The 19,338-nt window shown below is 39.4% G+C and overlaps 2 protein-coding genes across 2 annotated transcripts; both read right to left on the bottom strand.

Moving 5' to 3' along the window:
• Nucleotides 1-8: 8 nt before the first annotated feature.
• aste1b (asteroid homolog 1b) lies at nucleotides 9-7,326 on the bottom strand. The gene is made up of 5 exons (XM_067411372.1): nucleotides 7,265-7,326; nucleotides 4,646-6,034; nucleotides 4,343-4,556; nucleotides 3,944-4,136; nucleotides 9-1,598 (listed from the first exon to the last, which is right to left on the bottom strand). Exons 2-5 carry the CDS (start codon nucleotides 6,017-6,019, stop codon nucleotides 1,199-1,201), a joined length of 2,181 nt encoding a protein of 726 aa, XP_067267473.1. The 5' UTR covers nucleotides 6,020-6,034; nucleotides 7,265-7,326; the 3' UTR covers nucleotides 9-1,198.
• Nucleotides 7,327-8,158: 832 nt separating this feature from the next.
• LOC137037345 (KAT8 regulatory NSL complex subunit 1) lies at nucleotides 8,159-18,837 on the bottom strand. Its single transcript, XM_067411268.1, has 12 exons — nucleotides 17,093-18,837; nucleotides 15,993-16,134; nucleotides 15,830-15,906; nucleotides 15,578-15,743; nucleotides 15,265-15,418; nucleotides 14,588-14,782; nucleotides 13,008-13,123; nucleotides 12,773-12,894; nucleotides 10,917-11,043; nucleotides 10,679-10,782; nucleotides 9,745-9,913; nucleotides 8,159-9,444 (listed from the first exon to the last, which is right to left on the bottom strand). Exons 1-12 carry the CDS (start codon nucleotides 18,607-18,609, stop codon nucleotides 9,127-9,129), a joined length of 3,207 nt encoding a protein of 1,068 aa, XP_067267369.1. The 5' UTR covers nucleotides 18,610-18,837; the 3' UTR covers nucleotides 8,159-9,126.
• Between the last annotated feature and the right edge of the window lie 501 nt (nucleotides 18,838-19,338).

The raw sequence follows: 19,338 nt of genomic DNA, 5'->3' as shown, positions 1-19,338 counted from the left end.
CGCTGGGTTTTTGGGTGAACTATCCCTTTAAATATGCGATATACAAATAAATAAATAAATAAATAAAAACACACCGTTATTGTATAAACCCAAGATTTAATAGACCTTCAGTGTATTAAATTGATAGAAACACATTTGAAAATATTTCCTTTAAATTATTGATGTGGATTTTCATTTTAATACAACAAAGATGAATTAAATAGAATTTATATTTAATTGCTAATCTTAAAAAGCCAAGACAAGAAAATAAGTCATAACATTTAACACATCTTTATAGACAAAAAAAAAAAAAAAGTATGACCAGTTCTGACATCATGGGGCAAGCCTAGAAATGTGCATGATTATTTTTGCTTGTAAAGAGTAATATAGCTTTATAGATGCGTTACTAATTAACTTGTGCCTTGTTTAGTCTTCAACACACCTTTTCATGATTAAGTGCCATCAGGAAAAGCAAGGCAAAGCCTCCTATTTATGAAACAATTTTATGAAAAACGGCTAAAAACGGCCAAATCTGCCAAGAGATATGAAATTTAAGACAAGTAAGATTTATCATCCACTGGAACAAACTTACATGTTCCAATAAAACTGTATAAACCTTTATAATTTGGCATCTTATTTCAGTCAGAGTTAATGCCAAAGAGGAGAGAGCAACAGAAGCAAGAGATTATGTGCTGGTTTGAAACAGAATGACACCAAAGTTCTGTTCTCACTCAAAGTCAAGATTACAGCATACTGAATGTAATCTCACTAAAATCAAGCTTTACAATAATCAAGGAGATAAATCATATTCCCTTTAAAAACATTAGTGATAATAGCAAATTACATAAAATAATTCATGAACAGAGAGTAGAGCACCAAAAACATTGGTCCTAAAGTAAGAGAGGCATTTGATAATATACAAAAGTGTACTTTTTTTCCCCCCATACAATTTCATTCAATTAAATAGTATAAAAAGCTACGTTTTTATGATGTAGCTGCAAAATAGCTGTAGTGCAAATAAGCCTAGTGCATATATAACGGCTCTCATAGTAAAACATTTTTATAGCAAGTTTGTGCTGGTAAAAGATACTTTCATCTGAAGAGGTACATCCTCAGCCACAGCAAGTGTAAGGCCGCACAAGAAAATAGTTATAAACAATTTTTCTTCTCTTCCAAATTAGCTTCTCTAAAATCTAATCTATCATTTTCTTCTCCCATTTCAAGACAACCATTGCTGATAGTCATCAAAGTTCAACTGTGCGAACCTGTTGTACAAATCACTTTCAGAATATGTCATTCCTCTGCTTCTGTTGCCCCTCCTTCCTCCCCCATTGCTCCTCCCTCTCCCTTCATTGCCCCTCCCTCTCCCTTCATTGCCCCGTCCTCTCCCTTCATTGCCCCGTCCTCTCCCCCCACTGCCCCTCCCTCTTTGCTGTGCCTGTCTTTGCCCCCCTCCTCTACCCTTGTCCGCTGCTGCTGATACTGCAGGACCTGTCAACGCCTCTAGCAGGATGGAATAGAGCTGCCAAGCAACAGAGTCCCCTGATAGCAGAGACTCACACTGGTGACCCCCTCTTATGGCAGCCTCAAGACCATGCAGCAGAGTGCCACTGAAAACCCTTTAAGAGAGAGAGAGAGAGCAATATAATATAATATAATACATATATAATATACAATATACATATATTTTTTGGTTAAATCTGATAAAAAGGTACTGATATAATCAATGTGATTTATCTAAAGATATTACATGCAAATATTGTAACATTACGTTAACACTTTTCAATTAAATGAAAATTCTGTCATTAATTACATTATTCACTCATGTCGTTCCACACCCGTAAGACCTTCATTTATCTTCGGAACACAAATTAAGATATTTTTGATCAAATCCGATGGCTCAGTGAGGTATGCATTGTCAACAAGATCATTTCATTTTTCAATGCCCAGAAAAGTACTAAAAACATTTAAAACAGCTCATGTGATTACAGTGGTTCAACCTTAATATTATAAAGTAACAAGAATACTTTTGTGCACCAAAAACAAAAAACAAATAACGACTTTATTCAACAATATCTAGTGATGGGTGATTTCAAAACACTGCTTCATGAAGCTTTCGAAGCTTTATGAATCGTTTGTTTTGAATCATTGGTTTGGAGCGCTTATCAAACTGCCAAAGTCACGCAAACTATTGAAATTTCGAAACACTTATGACGTAACGAAGCCTTGTTTACTGATTTTGGTGCTCTGAACCACTGATTCAAAACAAAAGATTCAAGTAATTAATGACATAATTTTTGGGTGAACTAACCCTTTAATGCATTAACTAACAGAAACTAACAGTGAGCAATATATATTTTTTACAGCATTTATCAACCTTTGTTAAAGTTAATCAAAATGTTCATGTTCATGTTAGTTCACAGTGCATAAATAATGTTAACGGATACTTTTGATTTTAAAAATGTAATGTACACTGATGAAGCAAAACATCATGAGCAGTCAAAGGTTAAGAGAATATCGTTGTCATCTCTCTAGGTAGATTAGATGGAAAGCAAACAATCAGTTCTCGTAATCAATGTGTTGGATAGGAGAAATGGGCAGGAATAAAGATTTTAGCAACTATGACAAGAGCAAAATTGTTAAGGCAAGACGACTGGGTCAGAGTATCTCTGAAACCACAAGGCTTGTGGGTTGCTCCCAGTCAGTACCAACAGTGATCCTAGGAGGGACAAACCACAAACCAGTGACAGTGTGTTGGGTGCTCAAGGCTCATCGATGCATGAGGGCAACAAAAGTTTTCCAGTCAGGTCCGAGCCAACAGAAGGTCTACTGTGGCACAAGTCACAAAATTTGGGTTATGGGAGGAATATGTACACAGTGTAGGGCTGGACGATATATCACATTCGATTGTCACAGTAAAGCCGGTTCCGATTACCGCTAAATCGCCATCACCTGCTTTCAAATGGAGCGCCATTTAATAGACAGAACTGTAGATCACTGACAAGCCACGCAATATCGCGTTCATATCGCAGATGAATCGCCTTCGATAATGAACGCGATATTGCGTAGCTTGTCAATGATCTACGGTTCTGTCTATTAAATGCCGCTCCATTTGAAAGCAGGTGATGGCGATTTAGCGGCAATCAGGGAACCGGCTCTACTGACGAGTGATAATCGCATGCGATATATCGCCCACCCCTAACACAGTGCATAGCTGCATATGGGGCTGCGTAGCCAGTCAGAGTGCATACGATGACCCCTGTCCACCATCAAAAGTGCCTACAATGGGCATGTGAGTGTTGAAACTGGAAGAAGTTCGCCTGGTCTGATGAGTCATGTTTTCTTTTACGTCACGTGGACGGCAGTGATGGTGATGGTAAAAGGATACACTGTGGGGTGACGACAAGTCAGTGGAGGGAGTGTGATGCTCTGGGCAATGTTCTTCTGGGAAACCCTGGGTCCAGCCATTCATGTAAATTTGACACGTGCCACCTACCTAAACTTTGATGCAGACCAGGTACATCTCTTCATAACAATGGTGTTCCCTAATGGAAGTGTCCTCTTTCAGCAGCATAATGCACCCTGCCACACATTTTTCAGGAATAGTTTGAGGAACATGATGAAGAGCTCAAGGTGTTACCCTGGTCTCCAAATTCCCCAGATCTCAAACCAATTGAGCATCTGTGGGATGTGCTAGACCAAAATGTTTGATCCATGATGGCTCCACCTTGCATCCTACAGGAATTGAAGGATTTGCTGCTAATGTCTTGGTGCCAGATACATACATATATATGTGTGTGTGATTTGTCCAAGATATTACATACAAATATGATTAAAACTGTATTTTCCCCTCAATATTGTACTCTTTTATGGCAATTCTGCTGAATAGAGAAGATTTTATCAAAACAGCAAGGATGACAAGTACAAAATATTTTACTGGGATCATTTTATGGCCATACCATACCAGGCGCATTGAGGTTCAGGTAGTGGGAAACATAGTAACTGGTTCAGGAACATCGCCACCCACATGCAGGACTGCCATTGGCTGAGCAAATGGGCCACACCCAGATCTAGGCCTCTCCTTTGTCCTGGATTGACCCTCAGCTGAGATAATTGCTGACATACATACGCAGAAGCTTTGCTGCCAAACAGTGGGTCTGCATGATAAAGAGAGCAAAACAATATGGCTCAAGGTGATTAAAGCTCTAAAACTAAAGTCGTCAAGTTGATAAGCAAGTAAAGTTAATTTGCATCAATATAACTGACGTGACAATGACTTCATAAAATGTATGTAAATATTTTTTTCTACGTCTCAAACCACACATCTGAGACAGATGTTGAGTAAAAAAGGGATCGGTGATACCATTAGGATGGCCGCTTCTCCAGCTGAGTTCCCCATACACCATTCCCAGCAATATGGCCTGAAGCAGAGGATGACTGGGCTTTGGTTTACAGTTATTCATCCAGAAATACGTCACACACACTGGAAGGGAAAGGTGAGGGGGTAAAGGCTCCAAAACGTGGCCCATCACACCGAGTGTTCCCAACAACACCTGAAGCTTCACTTGTGCAGATGCCTAAAATAACAACCAAATTGGAGATTGGAAAATTGGAGGAACGTATATGCAGACAAACAGTACAGTTACATGCAGAAACAGTTTCTCACCTTGTCAATAGCTGAAAGATTCAGCGGTGGAACAGAGTTGGGTCGGTCAGCCTCCACTGTGTTTTTCTTGAGATTCAGTTCATGTCTGTCATACTCATCAACGCATGGGGTGTCACACTGTTGTCCTCCTTTACCCTGTCTGTTTCGGTCTCCTCTTCCCCTTCCTCTCTGGGTGACTGCCTGTGGCATCGGATTGCCCTGTCTTGCCTTTTCAAGCAGCAGGCTGTAGATGGTCTTTCGGATACTCAATGAGCTTGTATGACTGCTAGGCAGGTTACTATTCTCCACCTGCGCAACCAGCAGAACCTTCTGGAGTACAAGCACATCCAAGACAAAAGAGGAGAGCTTACCTGATGCTACCATTCTTAAAAGCCACTCGGGCTGAGAAACCAGTGCTGCTGGGAGCCCCTGGGCATCTGGAAGTGCAGGTTGAGGACTTGAGAAGTATTGAGCCAAACTGCTATTATGAGGAAGCTGGTAGTCCTGCATTCCTGCAGAGAGCTGTGTACGCAAGTTTCCTTTCTGTTGTCCACCCAGAACCCCTAGAACTTCCTCCATAGCATCTACTGGGCTGGTAAACTGAGACAGCCAGAGCAAAAAGCCCTCGATTCGAGGACTGGAACTACGTCCGGTCTTCCGACCAGATGGTACTCTTTCGAGCTCCACACGGCTGAAAAAAATCTCAGTTATTTTGGCAGGTGTGTAGTCGTTCCCGGTGACGACAGCAAATAAAGGGAGGAGCTGCTTGTTCATGTGGTTGAAATGCGAGCAGAAGCGGTTCACGGTGAAATGCCGGGCAGGGATGTAGCGTTCTTTGGCCTTTCCGTTGACATTATTCCATTCGAAGAATGAAAACGGTAGGTAGCCACCTTTCAGGTCGAAGATGTAGAAGTCACTGTCGCTGGTCAGAACTGGACATCCCCAGTGTTTGGCAAGAGATGCTATCTCAAAATCAGCTTCGGAAATGCACTGCACTAAGGGCACGCCAAGCTCGGAAAGGACCTGTCTGAAAACTTCACGTGCAAGCAGAGGGAGAACGCAACCGTGAGATCCTCGGGAAAGAGCGTGAGCCTCTCGGATCTTATTAAGGATTCGTTCCTGCTGTGTCTTGAACTTCTTGTCTGTCTGGTCCATTCCGCCATCTAGCACGACGAACGGCTGCACGCCGCATTCTGAAAGTGCTGCGAAAAACTGTCGAACCAACACAGCAAACATGTCATAGTCTCCACCCCGTGCTTGATCCAATCCAGAGTTGAAATACAATCGAAAATACAAGCTACATCCATCTACCACAAGGCGGCAGTCTCGCAGTCTCATATCTGTGAAGAATTGCCGATTTCCTTCCACAAAACTTGTAAGCCCGTGAACCCCCATGATGTCACAGAAATGCTGCAAGCAAAACAAAAAATGTTGTTAGTTTAGCCACATTTTAAAACAAACTCTCATTACTGAAGAACCTATGGATTCTTAATAGTAACTTGTGTGTAGCTTCAAATCAGTGACCATACATAGGTCTTTGTTTTTTTTAATCATTTATAATCATAATCAATTAATATTTTTTTATTATATTACTTGATATTTTACTTATTTTCATATTTTAGTGCTTATTAATGTTATTTAATCTTATGAATGTGTTATTATTTGTCTTTACAAGTTATAGATAAGAGAATGTCTCCATTTCAAGGTTTTTAACTCCACAGGATGATGTTGTGGAGCAGGAAATTTCCACAGACTTTGCTTTGGTATAATAACACTTGTTGGATTGTTGCTGGATAGATGAAATCTAGACTAAGTAGGGAGGAAGTTCAGACAAAGTCTGAGCACTGAAACATATGCCACTAACAAAATTCAGTAAAACCCTGTTCATTTTTTTTTTTTTTTTTTAAATCATCATCACTACTTTGTCTCCTGCTTTTTCCTCCATCAAACCCTATAGGCTTTTGTTAACTATTTTGGGTAAAAAGATCTGGTAAAAAGACTGGATCTAATATTTCTGGTGTGGATATTGAATCTAACATTTTTGGCGCAGTTGGCAGGATGTTGGCATGATCTAACATCACTGGTAATCACTTGATTATGTGTGACCTACTTCAGACACAACATTACTGACTTTGTAATGTGTGCTTTAGCCTACATTCCCTAATAATGCAGAATGCAGACATGTATGGCATAGCCTCATTTACCTGAATTCCACCAATTATAAAACAATATAACAGAAACAAAATATTAGTATCATATTAGTAAACGTGGCTGATAGCAAATTTCATTAAAATACAGTGGATATTTACTAAAGTATTCATTTTTTAGATAAATAAACTCCCTGGATGTCAATAATGTGCATTTACATTGTAAGACAATTTATTTTACTTATTTTTTAATTCAGACATTTTACGTTTTACCATCGATAACGTTGTATTTTACGTCTCTAATTCACTGTAATACATTTTTGAAAGTTTAATATTTAAAACCAATTACCATATGTTGTTTGTGCGTTTGCAGTGATTCTGTCTGCACATTATATAAACTAAAAATGTATTTTATAAAACAAGCACCAGTGTAGTATCTAAATAACGCATGAGTATTTTTTCAGTATTAAGAGTTTAATCAAATATCTCTTACTTGTTATACTCGCCAGTGTGCTGTCATATGTCACGCCGTGAACTCATAGCGTGAACTCCCTTCCTAGAGTAGAGATCTGCTTCTTCGCTCGTTTTGTTTTTTGGGCGTGACAGCGCACTAGCGCCACCTATTGCAACGGATATTATATGACAGAAAGAGGGCGCTGTTTTCCCTGTGTAATATCAAACCGTCTTAGATTAAACATTGAAAAGAGCTTCTATTTCTAATCATTTTAACAATTAAAATATGAAAGGTTAACAGCCCTGCAAATCTGTCAAGTATATCAAGTAATTTAATATATTAAGGGAGGAATAAAAATCTCATTTATTTCCAGAGACGATTATCAGTGACATGAAGCTATCATGTCTTCAGAACACGTAGATTTTGTCAACAAATGTACACTTTTAGAAATAAAAGTATCCTTTTTGTTACTTTTCTGTCGTTCAACATCCTCTTTTAATGTATGAAGACGGCCATATTTTCTTTGTGTTTCTGTGTTTCACAGAATGGTTGGCACGGCATGGGCGGTGAGTAAACGATGACAAAAAAAGTGTTTTTGGATAAACTAATACTATGTCTTTAGGACAAGTTAAGCAGAAAAAAGACATGCTTTGATAAATCATAATCATATGAAGTCATAATTATGACACAAAGCCAAAATTATGAGATACTAATTGATAATTATATATATAAAAAAAATGAAATTTCAGAAAAAGTAAAAAATTAACATACTAAATCATAATTGAGATGGTCGAAACTAATTATAATTGTCCAAAACTTTTGTCTCATAATTTGACTTTATCTCATAAGACTAGATTGTCATATGATTTACCAAAGCATGCTTTTTTTCTTAATTGGTAGAAAGTAAATGCACATCAAGCAAAAGTAGTTCTCATTTATGTAGTTATTCCTTTTATTACGTCTTTGCATTGAGAGCATCATGTGCGTTTCAAATAGAACTTCCATTTACTTTTATCTTCTTGTGTTTTGTTGTTTTCCTACAAAATGATGTTTTTATTCACCAACACTACCCCCTAATGCAGCAGTAGACCTGTCTAAATTACACACACTCACTGATCAACACAAGAACTAATCACTCTTTCTTAAACATAATACACACACACACACACACACACATACACACACCATGTCATTTGGAAATCAAAAGCATACTTCTTGTGTTGAGCTCACAGGGGAGGAGGAAAGACAACGGTAGTGTCCAGAGAGCATGTAACAGACTTTAAAATGCTATGATTCATCGGCAGTATGCATACATCTCCATGGGATACATACAACACAACATATAAATAAGGTAACTAAGTCACAGAAAATGATCACAACGAGGGTAATATGTAGTGCCTTTATAAAGAGATCAATAACTAAGAGCTTTCAAATGGGGTTTGCCCTACTCTTGATCGGAGAAAATGGTTAGAGCTCGAAACGTAATGAGTGAACTAAAACGCAAAATGACCAACTGACATAGTTAGCTGGAGAAAAAGCTTTAGACAGGTCCAATAATGAATCAACAGAAAAACAGATGGCATCTGTTCTTTTTTGAGATTGAAGTGTCAGATCAAACAGCAGCTGTATCAGGGGCAGGCTGGTGAAGAAGACTTGAAACGATGTGAGGAAGGACCAGAGATGCCCAACTGGGCTGTTGGTGGCGATGCAATGGTTATTGGGCGAGTGAGTTGGAAGATTATAAATAATAGGCTCTGTGGTTTCATGTAAGGCTCCAGAGGGTTCAGGGAAAGGGCACAGGATGTAAGGACACAAGGTGTTCATGGTTAGATAAATGGGAGAACAGGGTCATGGTTTTGTTTTTATATTAGAGCAGGAAAAACGTCTGGACAAATAATGCGCTATGATAACAGAGAGGACGAGTATAAGGAAAGAGGAAGTGTGGGAGAATCCTGAGCTGTAGAGACTGTCGTCGGGGTGGCTGGTTTGCAGGACAGCGTGTGAGGGGTGGCTCGCTCGGTGCCTGAGTGCTGCTGAGGGGGCTGAGGGGTCCTTGGGGAGAGCTCCAGGCTGCCCACAGAGATGCCTGAGTCCGTGCTTTGGCTGCGGCCACTGGCGGTGCACGGGTCCTCGTCAGGCTCCGCCTCTTCTTCCTCCTGCAGCCACTGAAGTTCTGACTCCTGCAAGGGGAACGACCGGCGTTCCCATGGCAGCACAGCCTGCAAACACAACAGAAGATGATGATTCATTGAGGTTAATAAACTCCAAAACGCTGGGTTTATTATATGCATTCATATTCTTGTGCAATGTAAAGCATATTAAGCATACATCTTTCGAGATTCACAAACAGCCCCCAAAAGCAGACTTGATGATCTATAAAGTAGAAATCCATAGACCTTTTTTTTAAACTAAAGAATGTTCTTCCAGCTAAATAATCGCCATGGTTACAGCAATAATGAAGTTGAATAGAACATTAAGTCCTCTTCCTCGCACACGCACACACACACACACACACACACCTGCTGTTCATCCTCAGCCTGGCTGAAGGGATCCTCCGCTCCAGTATAGAAAGGGCTGCGTGGCGAGACGTCTCCTTCTGTAAAATGACTCTGCCTGGAATCTGGAGAGCCAGGTGTCTGCTCCAGTCCCCTGGAGCTCTTCCCGTCCCCATGGTAGGAGGAAGAAGATCTGAGGGAGGAAGTCAAGCAGAGAGTGAAATTTCAAGCAGTAACCGCAGCATCCTGCAGTTTGACATACTATACTTAATGTGGCTGAAGCTTACACATGTAAACTGTAACCTAAATTCTTGATGTTGAAAATGTTATGTATAATGTATAAGTTATGGGCCATCTACACAAATACATATTTTTTTCACTTAACTTTATTGACTTAACTTTGTTCTAATAGACTACTGTTGAGAAGTTTGGGGTCAGTAAGACATTTTTGAAAGAAGACTCTTATGCTCACCAAGGCTGCATTTATTTGATCAAAAAGATAGTAAATGTCAGTAATATTGTGAAATATTGTTACAGTTTAAAATAACTTTACTTTTAAAATATTTTTAAATGTAATTTATTCCTGTGATGGCAAAGCTGCATTTTCACATGATCCTTCAGAAATCATTCTATGCTTTCTATCTTTACTGTTAACTGATCAATTTTTATGTTCATTTTATATTTTATTTTTCATTTTATATTTATTTATTTTTGAACTTGCACCATCCTCATAAGACCTTTGGCTTTCTATGTTGGGGAATGTACACTAACAATATATATATATATATATATATATATTATATATATATATATATATATATATATATATATATATATATATATTTATTTTTTTATTTTTTTTATTTCATTGCTAAAGATCCCTGTTGAAAAACATTATTCTGACAGAGACACCATTTTAACATCGCATATGCCTCTCTTTCACAGAAATGATTCTCACCTGCCCCGGCGACGTCTGCGAGCCCAACTCCCCCACCGACTCCTCTCTCGGCTCTCGCACACTGCATGGCGGCTCAGAAACACAGCGTCAGAGAGATCCTCCACCTATGCAAACATTGCAAATAAGTACGCAGCAATCATTTTGAATGGTCGAGAAGTGTCCTCATGAGAAAGCATGTAAAGAAAATCCAAAACAAACAAACAAACAAACAAAAAGTTAAAAGTAAAGGTATACACACCTCCTCCTCCTCATTATCCAGTCCTTCCCCATTGGGCTGGTTCTGTGTGTTATTGTAATTCAACGACAGGGCATGTGGCCCCTCCTGGTTCTCAGAGACCCCTGAGAGAGAGTCCAGCTCTCTCCAGCTAAACACAAATCATAGTTACACATTTTGCATCAGAAACCACAATACTTAACAATAGTGCTAGACTAATATATCAGCCAACATTTTAAGATTATCAGCATCAGCCAAGAAAACCTGCTGGTAAAATATCTAGCTTCCGCCAGACAGCCTTCGGTATTCTACTTATGATAAAACAGAACTGGCATCACGTCAGTTAAGCTTTTTCCACAAGATGAATAGGGAAGGCGTAGGACGTAGCAAAAGCTTTTTGAACTGCGATAGTTTTACACTTTCTACATAACTTGAATATGGATGGCAGTCTGGAAGCGAAATACTTTACTTCATAAGTTGTTAAATATGGATATTTAATACAAACGCATTGCTTCGCTTCGGAAGGCCTTTATTAACCCAGAGATTCCAGACCTTAAATTCATTGAAAGTTTTTGGGATGTGCTGGAGTAGACTTTAAAGAGTGCTCGACACTTGCATTGCCAATACAAGATCTTGACCAAAAAATTATGCACCTCTTGATGGAAAAAATGTTGTGACGTTATTTCCATGTTAAAGCTTCCATATAATGCAAGTACATTATATGCTTGTTTGGCTGGCTCCAGTTTAGAATGTACCTGTACTTTTTTTTTTTTTAATTGATGCTCAAAACAGTACACAAGTTATAACAAATAACAACAAAATACAAAGAAAAAAAAAAAGATAAGAAAAAAAAACAACAACTAGGGGACATTGACAAATTATGATAATTACATGACACTGAATAAAGGAAAAGAACTGCAAACAGATAATGTTTTTAAAGGCTTTTTTGTTTTCAGACAATTTAATTGAAGTGAGGTATTTTTCAAATTCTTTCATAATAGCAAGAGGTTTATTATTTAGATATTTAGATTTATGAATATGGAATTTAGCTAGTAACTGGATCAGCTTATTATTATTAATATTAATATTAAATTAATTTAGATCATAATGCTCATAATCAACAAAACCTAGTACCACATCCTTCCAATACAACACACATTTATTATAAAATAATTCCTAATAAAGCCTACAACATCTTACCAAAACATTTTGGTAAAGGGACAATACCAACAAAAATGTACTGTCACAGAAAGAGCAACTGGAGGATATATCCTTTTTGAAATTTTTTAATTAGTGGTTTGCATGGGAGCACTTATGAATTATTTTAAAAAAGAAATCTCTTTTTCTTTATTGGTTAAAAAAAGAAATTTGGAAGCATCCACACTTTTTTTCCAACAGATATTACCTACTGCATTACTCCAATAAGCAGTCACAGGTGGTAAAGTAACAATGTTCTGCTGAAATAGTGAGTGGACTGATCTATTGTTATTTTCACAGGGTGAAGCAAAACCCAATTTGCCAACAGGAGTATTAACCAAACTGGAAGTAGAGATTGAGCACCTCTCAATAGTAAGAACGCCTGATGGGATTGAATCCATTACTATTGAAAATTCTTTGGGAGAAACAGTAAACAATGTCCCTGTACTACTTTATAAAAGATGGGACACCAGAAAACAGTGGATACTAGGCACTGTGTTTGAATAATTGATGGGAAATTACTTGAAACCAAAGCCACTTTGAACAATGGCTATCTAACAGAAGGACCATAGGAATCAGACTCATCAAAGCTAAATTATGTAATCGCTCATTCTTGTTGTAAAATTTTTGAATAAGTACATATTCTGTGTTCTGTTTTGGATGTCTGGTTGCATTATTTGTACCTTGGGGTGATAATTTCCTTGTACTGCAATCTCTGTACTCGTGCTCCTAGTCCAGCCAGGCCCAAAGGCATTACCAGGTTGTCAATGTCAAACGAGCTTTCCGCTCTCCTCCTTCGCAAAGGCTGAGGAACAAGAGAGATTTAAGAAGCTAACAAGTAGAACAGTAACCTACTGACAATTTACCACCCCCCCCCCCCCCCCCCCTTTTTTTTTTTTTTTTTTTTACCAGATTTACCTGAGCAGGTGTGTCTGTTGCTGGAGGTGTTGCCGGCAGGATTGGCAAGTCTGGAGCTCGTGGATGAAGACAGTTGGGAATAATCACACCTCTCTGGCTTCTGCACCCAGAACCACCTAAAAAACAGATTTGTTAACTTCTTGAAAACTGTAAGACTTTTTGGTCTTGGATGCACGCAAGAAAACTTGTCCGGAGTTTTACATCCTCAACCCATACATGTTCGGTGACTCTGATCTGCATTACACATGGGCGTGAAATGGTGGCTAACAAAAAAAAATCTCTAGTGTTAATTTTGATTATGGCTTGTTTTGAAAAAGAGAATTTGACGTTTGCCGTAAGAGAAGTCACACTGCCAGAATTCCGTCAGAGGTAAAATTTGATCGCAACGTTCATTAATCGGCTGTTGGTGAACATGTCAAATTAACAATCATAGACTTCAGATTTTGGCCTAGGATCAGAGGATTCTCATGGCCAAATCGTGTACCCAGCTTTAGTTAACATGAACTAATAATTAACAATACTTCTACAGCATTTATTAATCTTAGTTAATGCTAATTTCAACATTTACTAATACATTATTAAAAATCAAATGTTGTAATTGTAAACATTAGTTAATGCATTGTGAACTAACATGAACAAACAATGAACAGCTGGATTTTTATTAACATTAACAAAGATTAATATACATTGTGACAAATGTACTGTATTGCTCATTGTTAGTTGATACATTAACTTGTGTTAACAAATGAGAACTTATTGTAAAGTGTTACTTAACCTCACAAAGGCTGCATTTATTTGATCAAATAATATAGGAAAAACACTAATGTTGTGAAATATTATTACAATTTAAACCAAACGTTTTCTATTATAAAATATATTGTAATTTAAATGTAATTCATTCCTGTGATGGCAAAGCAGTCTTCAGTGTCACATGATTCTTCAGAAATCATTCTAATATGCTGATTTGCTGCTCAAGAAAATAATTCTTATTATTATCAAATTAATTTTGAAAACAGTTGTCCTCAATATTTTTGTGTCAACTGTTGTTTTTTCCAAATTTCTTTGATAATTTTTTTAAAAGAAGAGCATTTATTTGAAAAAAAAAAAAAAAATTGGTAACACTTTACAATAAGGTTAATTAGTTAATGTATTAACTAACATGAACTAACCATGAGCAATACATTGTTACTGTATTTACTAATCTTCGTTAACATTAGTTCATGAAAATACAGTTGTTCATTGTTTATATTAGTTCACAGTGCATTAACTAATATTAACAAGATTTTAATAATAGTAAATGTTGAAATTAACATTTACAAAGATTAATAAATGCTGTATAAGTGCACTTCATTATTAGTTCTTTAACTAATGTAGTTAACTAAAGAACCTTATTGTAAAGTGTTACCAATTTTTTAACATTATAAAAGTCTTTACTGTCACTTTTGATCAATTTAATGCATGAATATAAGTAATAATATCTTTAATATATATATATATATATCTTACTGACAGTAACAGTAGTATACTCTATACATTGTACGTGTGTTTATAATAGAAGTGTAAATATATATTTCACCTACCAGGTGTGTTAAATAAAGGAGGCAGTGCATTGGGCGGACGGGGACAAACGAGTCGCCTCCTCACTCTCCCAACTTGTCCCTGGCCCCGCCTCCCCAGCCAAGAGGACGCCGATGACATGTCTGTCCAATGCAGTGAATTATGAGAATGGTGCCCGGCCAGCGGGCGTATCCCACAATGCAGTGTGAGGGGTGAATCTGCAATGGAGAAAATTCAAAGCATGAAGCTAAAAAGTAAATTTTGTTTTGATGTTGATGAGTATTTGATACACTTATTTCATCCACAGTGAGTGGATAAGTACACTATATGCATGTTATTATGTTATTGCATTTGATAACAAAATATCAAAACCAATCAAAACACGCCGCATAGCTTTTAAATAAAATGCTGTTCAAAATTAAGAAACTTCCTGGTTAGAATAATGTTGAAAAGTAACATTAGTTGTGAGAAAATTCATAGTATCATTTGTTGGCAGATTCTACTTGATTGGATATTTTGTTGTATTATATAATATATATATTATAAAATAATTAAAAAATATAATATAAAGTAATTTAATAATATTATATATATTAATACAGAATATATACACACATATATACATATATATATATATATATATCTGTGCTCATAAAAAAATAATAATGAAAAGATAAAAGAGATAATACATGGATCTCACCTGATGGCATTGAGAGGACAGGGTGAACGGACATATCGAGCAAAGTCTGCCGCATCCACAGACCCTTCTCCTTGTCTGAGGGGGAGCGAGGAGGAGCACCACCACATAACACACACACAGTTTGAGGTTCACACCAACACTGTAACGAAACCGCCTGAGACGGACACACAAATGCAAGAATTCTGTTTTATTATATACAAAGCATAATATAAAATGGAGAGCAGCCAATAATAATAAGAGTATTATTATTTTTGTATAGTATTTTTGCATAACAGAAAAGTAGCAGCAAGGGCAACTCTGAGATTGTCTTCACCTTTGACCCCAGTGCTGTGCAATCTTCCAGGCGAACCAGTCTGTGACGCCGTTGCCGGAGTAACGGTCGAACCCGTGCAGCAGAAGAAGGTGGACTGGGCACTGTTTGCGGGGTGGTGGGGTCATCTGCCTGCCACTTCCTGTTAGAATCACCAGCAGAGGACAACCTAGGGGGTGGCGCAATGGTACATTAAATGTCAAATCCAAAAATCTATCAATGTGTGTTTGTATGCAAGCCAAAATGTCTACTGACTTGCAGTTGTTGTGTGATGTGGGGGAGGAATTTGATGCTCTGAGTGGTGAGTCAGGCACAGAGTAAGCAGACCGCACCTGGACGAACAAAAAAAGTACAGATGAATCAAACAACCCGTAATAACAAAAAAAAAACAAAAAACATACATGAACACCAAGAATACCTTTCCCTGTCGAAGATGCGTGTAAAGCTCCGTCAGCGCACGGATCCGATACTCCAGCTCTGATACTTGAGTTTGCAGCCACACCCACCTGCTGCCAAGCCACGCCCTGCTCTCTGCCCACTGCCATTCTTTGCCAGTGATACTGAAAGAGGAGAAAATAAATAGAGTATATGCATAATATATGATGTAATGTGTATAAAACAATTGCTTTGATCCAACACTGCATTATTGTGAAGAACATTTTACTAATCAGAAGAACCGTTTTCATCTAAAAAGCCATCTGGTAAGGTTCTTCATGGAACCATGAAATGCCAAAAAACAACCTTTATTTAACAGTGGCGGTATACGTTTTATCAGTTCATGTATACTCTGGGAATTGAACCCATGACCTTGGTGTTGCAAGAGCCATAATCTACTGTTTGAGCTACAGGAATGTAAAAATAAAATCTTCTGACCCATTTTATTATCGACAGACCAGCGAAAAAGGGCTTTGTAGCCTCTCATTGTGGCGGCCATGAATCAACTGCCAGTATAGCATTTATATTGAATGGCACAGTGGTGATTCAAATGCAACACCAACATTCAATGACTCATTTGAAGCTTATTGTACATATGCATGTGTAGGTGTACATACATGTGTATATATACAAGAAGGCAGAGTGTTTGAAATGGCTAGAAAATGGTAATTTTTAAAGGGATAGTCTACTCTACCCAATAATCATATGTCATTCTGTCATTATTTGCTCACTCTCATGTGATTCCAAACCTGTATGACTTACTTTCTTCTTCTGAGAAAAAAGGATACCTTTAGGAATATCGTTAACAAATCAGTTTTGATTCCCATTGACATCCATTGTACACTGGAAGTCAATGGGAACCGAAAGTATTACAGGTTTAGAATGCACATGAGCGTGAGCAAATGATGACAATTTTAATTTCTGTGTGGACTATCCCTTTAATCGTGTTTGTTTTGTTCCATCACCCTGGGCTTTATCATAATGGAGCACTGCTGACTCCTTTCAAAATTAGTGGTTTAAAACATTCCTTAACTCAGGGTTAAGAGATCTTAACCTGGGGCTAAGCATAATGTGAAAGCTTACATCGATTTTAGGGACAGCGGTCTAAAGCGATGACCTCCTCTCTCCAATCCCTGATCTTCCTCGCTGTCGCTGTCACCTCCGGAGCTGCTGGCCGTGTGGTCCGAGTCCAGAGCACTCTCTGCAGTCCGGAGGATCTCGCTGCAGCTGCGCGCCAGCCTGCTCAGCTCAGTCGAGTTTCTGGATACGGAGCTGGGCCTCCTGGTGCAGCTCAACCCTGGGCTCCTGTATAGGCCACACAGTTGCTGAGTGACATGCCTCTCCACCTGCTTCACCTGCACGGCCTGCAGGCGCCTCCAGAGGTGGTCGGTACGACCCTCCAGCTCTGCCTGCCTGCGTTCGGCTTCACCCCTCACTGCCTCTATCTGCTCTGTGCTGGGGCCCTCAGTATCAGTGCCCACACCTGTACCGTCACACTTCTGTGGCTCTGGCTCTGTCCCGTTAGGAGGCCCACTCTCAGACTGAGAAGAACTGATGGATAGGGCACACATGGGCTTTTTTGCGCAATCACGTAGGTCATACTTGGGCTCGGGGGGTTGCGGTGGGAGGTTATTGTGAGAGGCACCGTTTCCGCTGACCCCGTTGTTATGGTTGGCAGAGCTGGCAAGAAAGGAACGCACCCTGTACAGTCTGACGCGCCCCTTCGCCGTTCTGGATGTGGGAAGCTGGGCATTTTCATCAGGCGGGCAAGCTGCAAAATTCATTTTTTGGGCCCCGGTAGTGTTCTCGCACTGGATACGACGTAAGGATGTGCGCTTGAAAGTCTCGGCAGTGCTCGCGTACCGCTTCACGTGAGCTTCACCATTGGAACCAACGCGGGCCACGGCGTCCGAGCTGCCGCAGTACGTGCCCGAGAAACACACCCTCTTGGACACTCGGGTGAAACTGCATCCTCGGCGCTTAATGACCGCGGGCTCGGAATTCCCGTGACCACACCTTGCAGCGGCTGTCATCATCGCGCGTTCGGTCTCGGCGTGTGCCGTGTGTCCTCGCCGTGCTCTCGCGGTGCGCACCGGCGGCAGTCTCACGCTCGGTCTGCGCTCGTCCCTCCGTATGGTAGCGCTCATGAAACACCGCAAACCAGCTCCTTCGTGATCAATATTAATGCTGTTATCCTCGCCCGCTCCAGCGCTTTGTCTACAAAAACGCCCGCGTCCTCCACCGTATTCCCCCGATTCCGCGCATTCGACTCCCTCCCGTGTGATATCAGCAGCGCCGTTCGTAAAAAATCCCTCCTCGTTCATTTTCTGGGCCGGATCCGTATCGACGGAGGTGGCATCGTCCCATTCGCGGAACGCCTGGGCCTCGGCTACGCTGCTCTCCCTGTCTGAGCTCCGCACTGGGGCAGCGCTGGTGGCTGTAGCCGCAGCGGCCGAGCTTCCGTCACCGCTGACGGGCTCACCGCAGCCTCCTCCCCCGCAGCAGCGGCTGGCGCTATGCGGACACCCGGCCCCGCAACTCTCCACTCCAGGCCCGGCTGCACTAGCGCTCATTTTATTCCGATTGCAGTAGTAATACATCGCTGTGTCGTTGGCATGGCCGGGTGTGAAACGAGGACATCCAACGAAGCTCTGTTAACGTATTTTTCCGTTTTCGAAAGGAAGACGGGCTTCTCTTTTCACCCGTCTTGCCTTTCCCTGCACTGTTGGCTGTCTCCAACACTCCCTATTCACACTGCGCATGCGCCATTCACTGGCCCAACCTTCAGTAAAAAATTAGGGGTTTTTCAAAAACTAGTTCACACTCTTCGTTTGTCACACTATGGGCTGATTCTATTGTGAGCAGTACTGAAAATAAATGCAAAATTTTAAATTACGTTTAAAAATGTAAAATTTTAAATTTTCCAACATTTATTGTCGTAATCATTTATTGACGCAATCTCATGCATGTCTGTCTTGAAAAAATGACGTTCAAGGGCAGCTGCATTTCGACATTCTTAACAATGAGGATATATATATATATATATATATATATATATATATATATATATATATATATATATATATATATATATATATATATATATATATGTAAACTATATAATTATAAAAATATAGCTATAGAATTATAAATTATAATTATAAACTATAGATGGATAGATAGACACTTAACTATATTAACTATATGTTAATGGCCCTATTGTTGCATTCTAATTTGTGTAGGCTACTAATCTTACAAAATAATGGCCATTATGCAGTATGTACTGTGTAGTATGCAGTAGGCGTTGTTGGCGCCTTTTTTGGTTTAGC

Source organism: Chanodichthys erythropterus, chromosome 15 (genome assembly GCF_024489055.1).
Source record: "Chanodichthys erythropterus isolate Z2021 chromosome 15, ASM2448905v1, whole genome shotgun sequence".
Lineage (NCBI taxonomy): Eukaryota > Metazoa > Chordata > Actinopteri > Cypriniformes > Xenocyprididae > Chanodichthys > Chanodichthys erythropterus.
This window is presented reverse-complemented; position numbering and strand designations above follow the sequence as displayed.